The sequence below is a fragment of the Nipponia nippon genome, unplaced genomic scaffold (assembly GCF_047370975.1).
Source record: "Nipponia nippon isolate SJK-2023a ecotype South Korea unplaced genomic scaffold, ASM4737097v1 scaffold_4, whole genome shotgun sequence".
In the NCBI taxonomy this organism is placed as follows: domain Eukaryota; kingdom Metazoa; phylum Chordata; class Aves; order Pelecaniformes; family Threskiornithidae; genus Nipponia; species Nipponia nippon.
The window spans coordinates 8,629,130-8,645,582 of NW_028262358.1; the positions used below are offsets into that span (position 1 = coordinate 8,629,130).

The following is a 16,453-nucleotide window of genomic DNA, read 5'->3' on the forward strand; positions in this document are numbered from 1 at the left end:
AGATTGCACTGACAGAACTCACGTATGCATGAAATCTGTTTTTCTGTTTGTCTTAAAGCTAGTCTACGACCTTATAACAAGCTAGGAACTAATAGCAGAAATCCAGGTTCCTTATTCAGAGCCCACTTGACAATCCCTTACCCACACCTGGTGCGAGGAGTCTGCCAAGGCTGGTCTCGAAGGCTGGGCTCTGCCGAGAGAACCCAATCTCCCAGGCTCCCTCAATAGTCATCAAAGAGAAATAAAATCCCTTAAGGTGAGCAGCTCAGAGCAGAAACCTAGTTCAGGTGCCTTCCAGGAATGATTTATCGATTCTAGGGAGACTACATTGGGATTTTGCTTTGAATTACCTCAGAGAGGAGCCTGCCTCTCTCCTGATTACAAAGACGCTCTTCAGTACACAGCAAAGCCTTGCTGATGATCAGGTAAAAATGAGTTTTATGGATTGCTCTGTGTTACAGCCTCTAAGCCTGCATAGCTCCCTGCTTTTATCACTTGAAATAGATGTAAACCTTGCGCAAAGGGAGGAGGAGGGTTACACTTTTTACTTATTAGGATTTATCGGGGTGTGGAGAATAGATGGCTGACCTCTGTACTTGGGCGCTTCTAAAATTGATGCTAATGTACCAACAACCAGCACATCTTCATGTTAATCTCGTGAATCGCACGTGAATCCAGCACCATGTTTCTCCAGAGAAAGAACAGCATATTAGCTGTAACCACGTGGAACTATTGACAGATTGCGACTGTTAAGGAGAAAAAAAGATGAAATAAGAGCACTGAGATTTCTATCATCCTGATATATATTTGTCTTACGCGTTTCAAAAGGCTGGGAGCCATCCTTGCTCATGCCAGAAGCCTGTTGTCACTTAGTGCTAGGCTGGTTGTGTAACCAGCCTGCAAACGGTTCGGGTAACGAGCTCTGTCAGGAGCGCAATTGGAAATGGTAATTGAAATTGAAAGTGGTGTCTTCCAGGCTCCCTCCCCTTCGGTAACTCTCAACTCCTGCTTGGAGACCCGAAATACCTTGCTTGTTTGTGCTCTAACCTGAAGCAATCAAAACAAGGGGGTGAGGGGAGGCCTCTAGAATAAATTGGTTGTCAAGGCGGTTCTGGTATTGATCGAGTTCTGCTGTTTATGTGAAATGGGCTCATTTCTGTGTGGCACTCGGTTTTACTGCACGGCAGGAAAGAAGCTTTTTGGATAATACCCTTTCCACATGCATGGGCAGTATAGTGAACGCTCCTGTCCCCCGCCCACAATAATAGCGAGGGAAGAAATGAAGATTTATATTAACCAAGTTTGAAAGTCTTTCCAAAAATTGGACGGTATAATGTTTGCGGCGGTGCTTTGCTTTGTTAAGGTTTAAAATATCTTCTGCCTTGTTTGTCCCTGAACGTTGTTTCCCACTATCATTTTCTTGCTGACAATACCCGACAATCAACAGACACTATAAAAAAACCCAAACAAACAAAAAAAACCAATGATACGGCTATAATCCCCTCCTAGAAGGGATGGGGAATCAGCTATTCAGACTTGGAAGGAAGGTGAAAATGCAGAACACACATTAGTGCTCTTCAGACAATGTTTGTGGCCCTAAACCTCTCGAAAAGTAATTTTGCAAATTTGCTGCTGCTGTTGTTACTCTTTCCAGCCTCTCTCTAGGGCTGCCCACCCCAAGAGGTGAACCTGTAGCTTTTGGTATTGAGGGCCCTCGACACCTTCTGCTTTCGTCCCTGCAACGGCAGCCGTAATTAGCACATGTGCACATGTGTGCACACACGCATGCATATGCACAAAATGTCTTCCCTTTAATTAGGCTCTTTCTTCACCTAGCACCTAGCATGAGGGATTTCTGAAATCGAAAGCGAGAAATGTTTCGGCAGCATGGTGAAGCCAGGCGTGCCGGGTAGTTAATGGGAGATCTTGGGATAGGGCCTGGGAACTTCATCACGGGCGCCTTTAGGAGCTGACAACAGGAGAGTGACTGGGTATCTCTGGCTGTTAGAGAAACTGGGAGCCAAGACGTAACCTGTCATATCGTATCAGCTTTATTTGGTTAATAGACAGTGTTTTGGAGGAGGCAAAGTTGGATTCAGAGGCATCAGCTGCCAGTCGGAGTGCATTGGTATTTAGCAGGGATCCTGAATCCCTGCATCAGACATCTGAGTGTCTGGGTGGGAAGGGCTGCATCCGCTGCATGCTGCGCTCGTGGCGGGAGGGTTGGTTTTCTGAAATTTTGTTTTTCGTAGAGCTGTTTCCCCCAGCTAATCAAAATGTAGCACAACCCAAATTTCAGTGTATTTTCCTTGACTAACGAGTGCTTTCATAGTCACCCAAATTTCATACTGATTTTGCTAGAAGTCGTCAGGCAGGAATTTTGAACATACTTTTTTAGCCTTGTACTTGACCAGCTCCTGGCACGCGCTTCCGCAGTGGGGTGACCTGGGTTTATCCTTTGCGTGAGCGAAAAAGAGCTGTGGGCGAGCGCTGGGGAAGCTTAGGCCCGTTGGTGCATAAGAAACCTCAGGAGAAAATCGCGCTCGCTCTCCTGAATTCCCCAGAGAAGCGTCAGGGATTTGATGCGCCTGCAAAGGGGCCATCTCAGGCATTCGCTGACATGCGGGGATCACAGTCACAGATGTTTGCAGGCATTTTGTTTGTTTGTACGGGGAGATGATTTACACCAGTGCAGAAGAGGTGGAGCTGGTGATATGATGATCTGCTGAAGGATTCCTGCAGTAGAAGTAAGTTCTATCAAAATGATGGGTGACATCTCCATCACTGTAAAGTCATCCATCGCACTTTCCCCACACTTGCTGAAATGGCTAACTGAGCTATCTGGTGGCTATTTTTTGTTGGTTTCTGTAGGTGCTGGGTCCTTAGTTTAGCATTTCGATGCTTGGTAGAACCATAGGTAGCGTGCTGGAAGTCGCCTGTGAGAACAGCGTTGCCAAGAAAGCAAGCACAGAGGAGACTAAAATCTCCATGACAATGTATTGGCTTGCAGATATGATTAGAAGGAAAACTGGCTGAAAATTTCAGTGGTAGATACACATTTATGGACAAAATAAGTGTAGTGCACTGAAGTGCATTAAAAAAAACCCACTCTAGACTTCCACAGAAAGGTGAAGGAGGTGTTTGTGGGACCGTGAATGTTTAATCTCTGTTGCTGAAGAGGTAAATGATTTCAGCTCAAGAGTAAACCGTTTTTGAGCTGTCTCAGTCCTTGCCACACTTTGCTGTCTCATAATAAGCACCCAAATGTCTGGATTGCTTAGCAACCAATAGCCTGACATCCTGTAGTTCAACCGCAGGATAGGTGCAACAGGCTTTATAGCGGCCACAAAAGTAGAGAAGTAGCATGATGGAAATTAACTAAAAATTGGCTTCTCGGCACTCTAAATGGCAGAATATTAGGAGGACTGTGTACGAAACAGCAAAAACGCTTTTTTTCTTTTTCCATTTGGAATATTGTTAGGAGATTGAATCTAAGCTTCCAGACAAGCCTGAGGCAGAAGAGATAAAAATGTTGAGTTACAGCGATAAAATGCATTTTCCTAAATTCAAATTCTAGTTTGTGTCTGACTACCCAGTATATTTGAATTCTCACTGTATCTATTTTTACTCTGCTAGCTTGAGAAACTTTATAAGTGTGATTAGGTCCCCATCATATATTGCATTTTATGAGCAGAAGGGATTCTTCAAAAATGATGAGAAAAGAATGGCAGGGAGGCAGAAGCACACACCATGATGTGGTTTTAACAATCCCAGTTAGAAAAAGAGTGCAGATCACTACAAATATTCAAGCAATTATTTTCAAATCATGTTCCTCCCCCTATATCCTCTGCCTTTTTCTCTAAATGGCTGCCACTATACAGCAGCAGAGTCTACAAAGGTAAGAGCATGCCAGAAGAAAAAGAAAAAAAGAAAAAAACAAAAAACACAGGCATACAGAGTCTAAGAATTACACATTAATCAGGTACTGTAAGTATTGATTTTTCTCCTCCTTTGGCTTGTCTTACAGGGATGCAAGGGAAAGAGGAAACTTCTGCGGAGCCTATGAAAGTTGACCTCGCATGTGAAGCAGCAGATGTTTCAAATAAGGATGGTATGTTGTTCTAATATTTTAATCGTCCTGAAGTGGCTACGTAGGATGCCTTTCTGGGGTTTGTTTGTGCACTTCCCCCCAATAGAGGAGTTATATTTATAATCTCTTTAACTGAGTCTTCTTGAGAGTTTACATAATACCTACTGTCTTGGAAGTCTGGTGGAAGTACCTCTCAGTGCCATACCCCTGCTTTTCTAGTTGACTGGGTTTGCGTGTTCAGTTGGTACATTCAATCCGCTTGCCTTTTAACTAAACAATATTTTAGGCCCACTGTAATTTTGGTTTGGATATTGAATTGGCCAAGATGTGTGTGGTCTCACACAGGAGTCAGAAGATATTTCTGAAAATACCTGTGCTAGTGCCCGACTCCATCGTGGGGCAAGTGTCAGCTGTATAACCACTCTGAAGTCCTATGTTGGCCGCCTCCTAGTTTGGAGCTGATTTCCCTTCCTCCTCCTCCTCGTGCCTAGCTCAGTCTGGTAGAAGATGGAAGTTCTCTCCCTAGGACATTTACTATTGATAAAACTGTCACAATTTGGTGACCCAACAGCAGTTCCAGTCAGGTTTGTGGACCTTATCAACCCAAATCTCCTGACTTGGAAATGACCTTTTTTTGTCATTGACCTCAGTGAGCAGATGACCCAGCTGCCTGGCAAAGTCCCGTCTGCTCGAGCTCTGCAGTGCGTAACATACTCATAAACAAAAACAAAAAAATTTGTCCTTCTAGGCTCTTCCTATGTGTAAAGAAATAATGGATGGGATCAGCATCCTGGTGCTTAGGTTTTGGTGAGGCAGTCCCTTTATCACTCCTCTAGGTTGGCTCTTACAGCTTAACAGAGCTATGTTAGGGGTTTTCTTGGTTTTTGCACAAAGAGTCCTCTTATACTGCTCCAAATGGCAGGGGGTTGGGAATTGGGGTTCCAGTCCTCGTTTTATTATCGTGGACTCCTCTTTGTAGCGAAGGCTGATTTTTTAACTCCTCCTTTAACCTCTTCTGCATTGACATGGCATACTTTTTTACATCTCATATAAAGCCAAACCAGCCTTCTCTCCTCATCCTCTGAACAAACCAACCAAAAAGTCATAGTCACATTGAAAGATTTGAATTTCGAATCTCTGGAATGGTCTGGGCTACTTAGTGAAAACAAATCCAAATTTACTAGAAGAATATCTTAGGGGATTTCCCGCTGGAAGGAAAAGCGATGGTATAGCTCCGTTAACGTGTGCTGTAGGGCAGCCCAGCTGGGTCAGCTGACAGCCTCTGAAATGACAATCATGGTACGTTTCTTTGTTTCAAATCTTGCTTATCTTGTAAGGTCTTCTACATATAACTCATCTTGTAACTTCCTTTTCTGTGAAGTTTCTAAGTTCTATGCAACGACAGGAAAAGAGTGTTTCCTAAGACTGCAGAAAAGTACTCCGCTGTTCAGGGAAGTCTTAATTTCTCTACAGCTTCGGTTGCTATTGCGATCATGTTATAGGGTGGTTTTCCTTGTGGACGTATATTACGTGTTTAAAAAAATCAGGAGGATCAAACTCCCCATGCTTTGTTTTATCTGAAGGGTTAAGTTTCACTGAAAAAAAAGCCCTAAAATTCTGAAATGTACCAGGTACTAGTTGAGATTGAAAAAAAAAAAAGAAAAAGGTTCCCTTTGACAGTAATTTTCATGTAAGTTGCCTATTTTTTCTCTGGTCCCCTTCTTTCCACTCCAGGAGAGCTCATCGCTTCACAGCTGAAAGCACAAGCATATATCACCAGGTACCCCTTGGCAGCCTGGCTCTTGTGTTTTAATTTCATGTACCATGTCACAGCGAAAAGTGCTTTAGAAATGCAGAGAGTTTAGACAGCTTAGGTGGATCTCGATATTGGTTCATCTAGTGGGCAGGGCCGTAGTAGTGATATATTTCAGAAATGACAATAGTGATATATTTCAGAAATGACTAGTATTTGAAAGCTGGGCGTGATTCTCCATCAGAAAAGCTGTCAGAGGGTGCGCGTGTGAGTCTGAATAGGGGTGTGTATGCAGGTTGCTGCTGGCAATCTCTGTCGGCCACCAGAGCGAAGACCTCTGGATATTAATTTTTTCATACCCAGGATAGATTTACTGATTAGTATTTTTTAATGATGACAAAACCCACTTTTGGTGATTGGTTTCCTAGACGATGTTTCCCTGCCAGCAGCCTTTTTTTATGATTCTTTTCTTTTTTTTTTTTTTTTTTTTTTTTAATGCCACCAAAGCTTTAAAGATTACTAAGGTAGGTGTTAGCTTCCAGCTGGTATTAGGTGGATCAAACTCTTCACTCCTTTTGTAATGGGGTTACTCATTCGCCTTTTCTATTTCAAGCCTGTGGAAAGCGGCATCCTCACTTGCTGACAAAAGAGGAGAAAAGAAAAAGATGAAGGCAGTGTCAAACCTGAAATTTCCCATTTTTTTTATAAGCTTGTGCAGGCTGATGAATGCACCATCAGTAACCTGACCTTCACGTGATTCACCAAAGCAACATAAAAGGAAGATCTCAACAGCTAACATTCTCATGCTTTTTATGGTCTTGATGTAATATCCAAGAAAAAAAGTAACTACCAAGTAAACAGGTGCATGTGTTTCATCGCCGCACAGCAGGTTGAATTCAAAATAGATGGTTTGCTGTCTAGGCAGTCTGCAGTTACAGCTGAATGTGCTATAGCCAAGTTATGTAGATGCAAGGGGGAAGCATTGTTTAGGAAGTGGCTGCAGAAACAGGTTATGTTTGCAAGTAAGAGTCCGACCCAGCTCCTATTTAAATCAAGACGGTAATATTTTGGTGTCATCTGCAATCCAGGTCTACAGCTTAATATCCTGGGGTGGGGAAATGCACTCTTTCTTGCAGACAACTCTAAACTTGGTTTTCCAGTCCCCCATTTGCCTGTCTTCTCTACTTAGATGCTACGCTGTGACTCTTGGCTACCTGACCTTTAAGCACGTAGCTTTCTTGCAGGGGAGAGGCGGGATGCCTTGCTGCCAACGCACATCCACCGGGTCAGCGGCAACTGCAGTGCTTTGATGAATGTGAACTGTGTGCTGGGTTATTTCTTCTCCTCTTGCAGGGAACTTGCTTTTGGGGGGAAGTCCTTCCCTGGTCATAATTTGAGAGCTGCTAAGCAGCTCACAGATTGAGAGAGGAGGTACAGACAGGTCCTCCTCAACAGCCCAAAATTTAAGGGAAAATACACAGGGAGAGTGCAGAGGAATGTCCATTTCCATTGTACAGAAATGTCCATTTCTGGCATAAAAAGCCCTGCAGGAAGCTGCAGAAGGGGGAGCAGGTAAAACTGAATTTAGGAGATGTGCAGCCTCCTTGAACTTCAGGTGCTTCGCTGAGCTCCTGGCCATTGTAGTGTATTACGGTAGGTGTAAAGAAGACCGCTAACGTAAGTTAGCAGTTTAACACCTCTGAAAACATTGTTTAGTGGGGAGAAGGCCAGTTTTGGCTCGCGATGCGATCGGCTGTAGCGTGCCCAGGGCTAACGGCATCGTTCTGACACCGACTCGTGCTGGGAGGCAGCGAGGGCTATGAGTCACATCCCCGCCGTACCCGGTGGCAGCTCTTCCATCTGCTCTTGCAGGAGGTGCTCCGCTGCCGTGTTATTTTCTAGCTAAATATAGAGGATTGTGTAGGTGGCCTCATAGTGACATCTGTTGTTGGGGTTCACCCAGTGGTCTGCAGAAGCTTATCCTTCAGTTAGATCTTCCTGTCCCTACCAGCGTTAATGCAAAGAGCCGAGCTTAGACACAAACACATAGGATAAAGCTAACAGCAAAACCCGCCGGTGCCTTAGCGCTTGCGAGCCACCTCCCCGCTGCGGCGTGCACGGTGGATGTTTTTAGCACCGGTGATGCAGGATGCCTGGCTGCCGTTTCCACTGCAGAACAGTGTGACGCAGTGATTCCTCTTGCTTCCTTGCTGGCGGGGGCTCCAGGTCCCAGGCCTCTACCAGGGCTCCTCAATGCTTTCGCATTGCCCTTAACGCGTTCCCAGGCGGTTTGCAATTTGCCCCCCTCTACGTGACGTGCTATCAGCATGATGGGGGCCGACTGCTCGTAGCCATAAAAAAAAGAAGGGGAAGGAGGCATACTCATCTGGGATGCTGACACAGCCTAACCACAGGTTTCGAATCAAGCTTTATTTTGCAGGATATCTCTAAAACGTGAGTGAAGCCTTATGTTATTTTCAGAAAACCCAGCCAGTGAAACTGGCTGGCATAATGAGGCTAAGAAAGGCTGCTGTCGTCAGTGCGCAGCAGCCTCCCCTTAATGATTTTTTATTAAGCATCCTGTCTTTGCTATGCAAATGTGGGTAAAGAACACAACATCGCTAAATGCGATGTGCATCAGAGCTCCGTAATCAGGAGCGGATACTTTTCTTATTATTCATTGCATACATCCAGGAAGCCATTACAGTATCTGTTCTGCATATGGATGATGAATAATTTACAAATAATTCATCAAAACCCTAACAGGTGTATTGGCATGATATTAACTCAGAAAGAGATCATACTGCCTGGCTAGAAGTAGCATAGTTATTGATTTTTGTCTTTTTTTCCCTCCCCCGCTCCCATCTTTCCTTGGTTTCCAAATCTCCCATTCAGGTTTGAGGTTTTTCCTCATCACCCATGTCAAATAACTCGTAATCTGCAGTTGATACCACAACATAAAGCAAGGTTAAAGAAAGAAAAAAGTCTTCATATAAATGGCTTCATTCAAATTTATTACAGAACAAATGCTGATCTTAAAAATGCACTGCTGAAGTAACCCTTTTATATTTAGCCTAGATAGGGCCGATCACACCTGCCATAGTTTAGATGGTATTTTTGACAAAGGTCACGCTGAAATGGGTTTAAGCCTTCTATTTAAATTATTTCTTATTTTTTAGTAATTTTAACTGGGAAAAAAAAAAAAAGATTGGTTTTGTAAATGAATAGTACACAAGCAAACTAGTACGTGTAGGAGCATAGTGATGTTACCCCTGAATCCTCTGCCGGGCTCCAGCAATTTGCAGTTCAAGGACAGCCAGAGGCAGCGGCAGCATCTCTGTAACTGGAGATGGATCTGCATTCAGCCCACAGCTCAGCCCCGGGTCCTGCCGGGGACTTTGTCAGAAGCCTGCGGATGTTCAAATCACAGGGTCGAGACCACTTAGCCCAGCAAAACTCTAAATCACCCCTTGGAGATACCTGTATCTCTGCCTGTGGCCTGCAGAGACAGAGGAGGGTCATTGAGCTCTTGAGCTGGGCACCTCAGTTGAGCACCAAAGTCAAACTGGATGGATGTGGACCAAAGAGAAAAATCGAGATCCAGAGGCTTGCATTTCTAGCGATGCTGAAGCCTACACCCTGGCAGGACTTCTCATCGGGGTTTCCGTGTAACCACAGATTAGGATGGCTGGCCTAAGAGACCTTTTTGCGGATTTACGGCGTAGCATTTTTAACGCACTAAATGTCCCTGTTGGGTTAGACGTGGTTGTTACTCGTTGTGATAAACTTAGCAAATAGCATGCATAGAATTTCCTGACTGTCTTATTTTGTTTTCAGCTGAAATGAATAGTCAAGTTGAAAGTATAAATGATCCTACGGAAACACAGCGGGAAGCTTAAGTAACAGGTGAGACCTTTATGGCTATTTTTCCCCCCATTTTCCATTCAGCTGCTATTTGAAAACTTGCTTTAAAAATGACCTTAATTAAAGTTAGAATTTACCCCCCCCCCCCCAAAAAAAGAACCAAAACGCAAGGAAGACAGAATACAAAGGAAAAGAAATTGTCTAATATGGCTCGTATTACACCAAAAAAATGAAAATATCCAGTAGACTTGATTTGTCAAGTAAATATTATAGTAGCAGTCTGCAACTGTAATGGATTTAGACAGTGCATGGTCTTAGATCATCAGAAGGCACGACAGCACGGAGATAAGGAACGGAAGAGTAACCGAGTGCACAATTTTTGGCATTGCTTAGGAAAATGACAGGCAATTTATACCGGTTGGAACAGAGCTCAGTTCTGTACGATCTGTATTCTGGAAACAACAGGTTCATGTCACAAGGGGTTTATTGCCCTTGGCTCTCCGATGCCTAACGTCACTTGTAGCAATACCGCTGAAAAACAAGGCAAAGTCAGTGAGCTGCCTTCTGGAGCTCTGCCGCTTTTTGGAGCTTTTTATGGCTTTATACACTAAATGATAGTGCTATGGCAGGAGCATGGAGCGGTTGTTGTTGCTGCAGAGTTTGTCATAGGCATAAACAGCCTCTCCCCTAGATAAAGATGAATAATTTGGTAGGAAGACAGAAGTCCGAAGCTCATCCCCAATTTCAAGCAGCTGCCAGTTCTCCCTCGAAAGTATTTTTTTAAGCGTTAATGCACACTGCTTCCTTTGGCATAAGGTTATCGTGAGATACCAATGTCATATACAGCAAGATGTGTTATTTATGCTTGCAATGGCATTTCAAGACCAAATGTAGCGGCTTTACAATGGTAGCAGCTGTATCACAGAGATTTAAAATACGAGGTACTTACTTAGCGTAGCCCTTTGTGTCCTTGTCAGCATATAGATGATGTGCTGCCATACTGCTGGAGTGAGAAATAGGCCTGATGGGGGTCCCTGATAAACAGTACTGAAGCAAGACTAGAAGACGCCCTCACCATTAAAATATGGCTTCCACAACTCTTCTTTCCCCCTCCCCTAGCTTCTGGTTGTATGTTCTGTTCAATCAGAAAAGGAAGAGGAACTAATGAAATCCTCGCTGTTAAAAATACATGGAAAGGTTAATACCCTTCCTCAGTTTAAAAAAATATATCTGATGGTTATTACTGCTTTCACAAGGGCTGCAGGAAGGCTATTTTTCATGCTGCATTCTCCCATGGAAATGAAAATCTGTGAATGTTTTGGGCTGGAGTCGTTTTTGCTTTACAAAGGTAGAGTTCACAGGAGTAATACCACAATTAGCAATCAATTAATAAATCTCTTCAGTTCCACTGTAAGACCTGGCTCTGCCAGCACCTTTCTGAAGCAAAGGGGCCCAAGCTAGGACGCACCGTGTCTTGCTCAGCATTTTTAATGGCATGTGCGGGATCAGAAGCAGGCATCGAATCCTTCACAGCTCTCTATCGAAGTCCTCCCAACCCTGTTCCTGCTGTTTTAATTGCAAGGATCATGTCCCAGGGAGGATTGATCAGCCTGTTAAACTTCAAAGGGTCTCACTAGGGTCTTTCAGAGCCAAGGAGATCCCTTTGCTTACTATGCGTAGTATTTTAATGTGTTGCTTTTAACGTGTGTTCTGTGGTCTAGCCCCGAAGCACCCACCAGAGCTAGGGGTCTCTGGTACCAAGCTAGGTAGCACGGTGCTATGGAAAACCAAGAAACCCTACTGAGCACAGTCAATTTGCTATAGAGATAATAGTGGCTGTTATATATAAACCGTGTGACGCATACACGTGCTGCACGTGACGGAACGAGAAACTGTAGGCATATGTGCTAGAAAGATGGGCCTGGGTTCTGTGCAGACATTTCAAATTTTGCCTTTTTCTTTTGTTTCCCCCGCTGCGGTGAAGAAAGGACGCAGGAGAGAAGAGACCCAAGGAAACCCGACAGGCAGGCGCTATGGCATCATTCTTGGCAGAAAAGAGCACGCAGAGATGCTCCACGGGTTGGGAGGGAGGGAGCTTTGGGGAAACGACTCTTTGCTTTAATTTCTCTTTGTTCTTCACTGCATTTCATTCTGTAAGCCTGTTGGAAAGAAACATAACTTCCCAGTTCTAACAATGTTTTGCAATTATCCCTACAATTACAACAGTTTCTTCTGAACCGTGAGTCCCTGTCTTATATTGGGTCTCTTTTGCTCCTGCATCATATCATCAGTAGCCTGTTTCCAGGCCCTCCCCTTTTCTAGCATCTTTATCTTCTTTCCCAGTTATAGTACTGTCTGCAGGCAACCTGTGGGAGCCAGCTCATTCTCCTCCTCCCCCCACCCTTTTTTTTAAAACTGTTCCCTAGGATATAAACGGAGATTTGCTTCGAGAACATGAACTGCCACAAAGGATTATAATCTGCACGCACTGATAAACAACCACCCTCCTTGTGCTAGGGATTGGAAAGACTAGATGCTCCAAAATCTCAGAAATACTGACAGAGACGGCCCTGCGCGTTGCCCACCTCCAGGCTTGCCCAGCGGCAGCTCCTGCCGGCACCCGCCAGCAGGTTGCCGTGTCTGAACCCTGGCTGCTAGAAGAGGCGCTGGCTGGATTCCCTTGAGTGCATGCTGGAAGCAGAGTTTGCGCGTTAACTCTGTCATCCCAATGCCTTGGGATCGCCTGCGCCTCTGCCCTTCACCTTTCTGGCATGGGAAAGCTAAACCGTACCCAGCCTGTGCTGTGTTGTGCCCCTCTGTGGGTCCTACACGCGAATGATGCACATGGCCTCAAACAGCCAGTGCCTCAAATCAGTCCTGCTCTTTTCCAGTTAGCTCAGCACACCTCAAAATCCGTGCCGTAAGTATGACCTTCGGGCGCAGGTAGGCAACAGATATTTCCTTGAGCCTGCGAGTGACGGAGGATAACAGGCGCTCTGCATTCAAGGCATCTTTAAATACGGCTCCCGGCTTTAACAACTTCACACTGTATCTTGTGTGAGCCCTCATTATATTTTCTACTGCATATGCATGATTCCTTTTTTTTTTAATTTTTAAAAAAAAGCAATTAACAGTTATTTGGATAAGAATGTCTCACCATATGTTAATTGTTCTGCCAGCAAATGCTGCGCTGAAATTTTTAGAAAAGGAACAAAAGGGTTTCACATACATTTCCCAAACCACGCTGTAACCAAGACCAATAGACGACACACTCGATGGAAGAGCACGCAACCTGTGTCCAGTGTGTGATATGATACAAACTGTATTTTAAAATGCTGCTGATAATAATTTGATCATTTTAAGCAAAGTAATTGATTCTGTTCCTTTTTTTTTCCCTTAAATATGCATGAATCCCAAAATAGTTATTTCCTAGCTGGCCAAAAACAAGAAAAGGGGGAAAAAAAAAAAAAAATTAAAACCAAGATAAGACATATCTCTGTCCTCCTGTGATCTGGGTTTATCCCAGCTAGAGTAGGTTTGGTGACAAATCATCTGCTGGTGTAACAGCGAGTCAAATGTGGCCCTAACGCACCTAGCGCTGGCTAGGGCAGTTGATGGCCGCCGTCAGCTGCAGGTTAATTTGAAAGGGTGTCAGGACAAACTAAGATTAGAAAGGACAACAAGAAAAGCCCCAGATTTCACCCAGAGTACGGCTCTTAGAAAGGCCTGTCGCCCTATGTGCAGCTCCAGCATGTTTGCTTGCGGTGGGATCAGAAGAGTATTTCTGTGTGCCGATTCTTGTGGAGTTTGATCCAGGTAACACTAGCGCAGGAGAAGATCTCGAGGAGCTTCTTCATCACCACTTTCTCCTGGAGATCGTTGGATGCATAACTCTGAATTGGATCAATTGTGGAAGAAGTAAACGAGCTGATGTAAGCCTATGAATTGGGTTTATAATATTGCTAAAGTTTACCTAAATTTGCTAGATACCAGTCCTCTGGCCACTGTTCTCCTCAGAGCACCCTTGAAGGGACTCCTTCTTCCCTTTGAGGTGTCTCTGCTGCTTTTCTCTCCCACCCCTGGGGTCATGGTTGACAGAACATGTCTTTTGGGACATGGATTTTTTTTTTTTTTTTTTTGTGCTGTTCCTTCACCTTGTTTCCAGCCGATTGCAGTTTTGCAGTGGGAGGCCTTGCAGGTAGTACCGCTGCATGGTGTGCATCCCGTATGTTCTGTATGGTTTCCGTACCGGGTGATTTTGATTGAAACAGCCTGTCATAATAGATGGGGGAGGAGTGGATAAATACCGCAGGAGGAAGGGGAATAAACACATTAAGTGTCTCTCCTCTCAATTCCGCTTTTGTGTGGTTGCGGTAAAGAGACCAGGATTGAAGGGCTCCCTCCATCTCGGTAAGTGAGGGAACTGGCCCCGCAGGGCCGGGAATGAACTCGGCGAGCTCGACGTTGAGCTGTGTGAAATGTCAAGGAGATCCAAGGTGGCCAGGTCCTCAGCCAAGGTGAACTGAGCTCCGCAGAGCTATGATAACTTCAGCCAACGGAGTATCCAGTGCCCTGACTGTGGCTCTGCTCTTGTTATTGTCATGCACGCCCGTGGGCAATGTTAACGGAGCTGCAGGCTGCCATTATCCGCGTATCGGATGTCACTCTCGCCATTGCCAGCCTCGGTTTTAGCGAGGGAGCCAAAGAGAGAGCTCTGCAGGAGGCTGGCTGCCCAGGTGAGATGGCTCAGCAAGGAGACAAAGGCTCCTTAAACTCCTTGTGAAGGCTGACCAATAGTTAAAAAAAAAAAAAAAGCAAAGATGTGTCACATTAGACACTCTCTAACCCCTGGCAGTAATTTCGTTGCACTTTTCATTTAACCTTGTCCTCAAACAGCAGCGAGCCTTTCAAACCATGAACCGTTTACCTGGGGATGCAGCGGCAAAGCCTGAAGCCCAGGTAGGAGGTAGAAAGCAAGGAAATGTAGGAGTTAAGTCCTTACAAGACAATTTGCAGCCGTGTCTATATCTGTCTTTCTTCAGGTGGGTTTTGGTTCGAGTTGTTGAGGTTTTTCACTAGTCAAAAAGCGCGTATAGTTTGGCAGCGTGAGTTCTTCGGCTGAGTTAGTAGTTGAGGCTGGACCCATGCCCCTCGATGCAGTCTCCGCCGCTCTTGCTGGAGCTGTAGAAATGCAGGGAGCTGGTTTTGTAGAAGAGCAAGTGTCAGACCGAGAATCGCCCCACTGGGATTTATGTCAAGGACTTTGGTTTAAACCCGAAATGCGTTTGCAGTAGGTGGCATAAAGGGAATAGCAGCCCTTTGGTGCCGATGTTTGCATACAAAGCATCAGGCTCTGCTTGATCGTTGTTTCTCCTCTGTCTGAAAGCGCTCATCCCTGCCATTAGGCATAATATTCCTCGGGTTGGTGGCTGCTCCGATAACGAATGGCTTTCCTTCTAGACAAACATCCAAAGGGGATGTTTGAGACATGGTCTGTAATAAAGGGTCACACGTTCGCTGCAGCTAATTGTCAGTCTTTCTATAAAGCACTGAGAAAGCCTCTCTGTGAATTAACACTGTTCTGCTTTAAGCACTTGAATAAAAACATTTAAAAAAAAAAAAAAAGACTCTATATGCAGTGCATGCCAGCTTTGCTTTTAAAATGACAAACTTAACAGAGTACGTGGATCTATTTTCTTGGGGAATAGGGGTTTTTATCATATGATTCATCCAGGATTTGCCTTACCCTGACATTTGTGATATAAAGGAAAGTTTTAAAAAAATAAAAAAATTTAAAAATTATAAAAGGTGATTTTCTTGATCCAAAAATATGTTTTCACTTCAATGCAAAGAAACGTAGACTGTTGCTTGCAAAATGTCTTCTAATAGATGGTCTAGCAGCTATATCGGTTAACACATGCCTCTTCTGTTACTGTCATTTACATGCTGACTTTGCCTCCGAGTCTGTTATTTTTCCTTTTGTCTGTGCCACACGTTGGAAAACTTAAAGAACTGATGCCTTCATACTACAATGTCTGTTAAAGCAAAACGTTAATAAAGCTTGTCCTGGAGATGAGGCAATCCTGCTTGTGTGTTTATTCCCTCCTAACCGTGCTGATCGTGCAGCGGTCATTTTGATTGTCAGCGTTTCAGCTTGGACATGCCATCACCAGCACACGCAGCTGGTCCTCCTTTAAATTTGTCACTCAATGGCGGAGTCTTGTGAGAAACGGACACCTCGGAGGGATTTTTGGACAGCATCACCGAAAGGTAAGAACGGGGTCTTTGCAGCTCGGAGGGGAAAAGGTCACTCGGTTGGTTCCATTGCTGCACCAGAGATGTTACAAAACCCATCCTGGCAGTGGCAGCAGTGCTAAATCCCCGGCATCTATCATCCGTCAAAGAATATCCAATCCACAGGTATAATAGAGAACACACAGTGTACGCTAGGTGTTATCTGCCCTTTCTGCTATCACTTATTTCAAGACTGAATGGGTAGAAGATATTGCAAAAATTGGGAAGGTGGCTTTTTTCTTCCCATGGTACCGATATAGGTGAAAACACTTGTACCGACCCTCCCTTACTCTTCTTATCCGAGGCCAAGCATTTAATCATTGATAACCGAAGTTAGGGGGGGCTGACGCTGTGTGTTCAAAGCTCCAGCGAATGGATTCCCTCTCTGAAATTTGACCTTTCCTTGCCTCCAACCCTTTGACAGCCGAATGGAAGAGGACGAGGCACAGGAG

The 16,453-nt window shown here is 44.6% G+C and overlaps 1 protein-coding gene across 3 annotated transcripts in view; it reads left to right on the forward strand.

Moving 5' to 3' along the window:
- MACROD2 (mono-ADP ribosylhydrolase 2) overlaps positions 1-15,778 on the forward strand; it is an 893,688-nt gene extending 877,910 nt beyond the window's left edge. For all 3 annotated transcript variants that reach the window (XM_087774714.1, XM_087774715.1, XM_087774713.1), the window contains exons 17-19: positions 4,028-4,111; positions 9,681-9,749; positions 11,692-15,778. In XM_087774714.1, coding sequence (XP_087630840.1) covers positions 4,028-4,111; positions 9,681-9,742 — 146 coding nt within the window. In that variant the 3' untranslated portion in view covers positions 9,743-9,749; positions 11,692-15,778. The remainder of the gene's footprint in view (positions 1-4,027; positions 4,112-9,680; positions 9,750-11,691) is intronic.
- Positions 15,779-16,453: the final 675 nt, after the last annotated feature.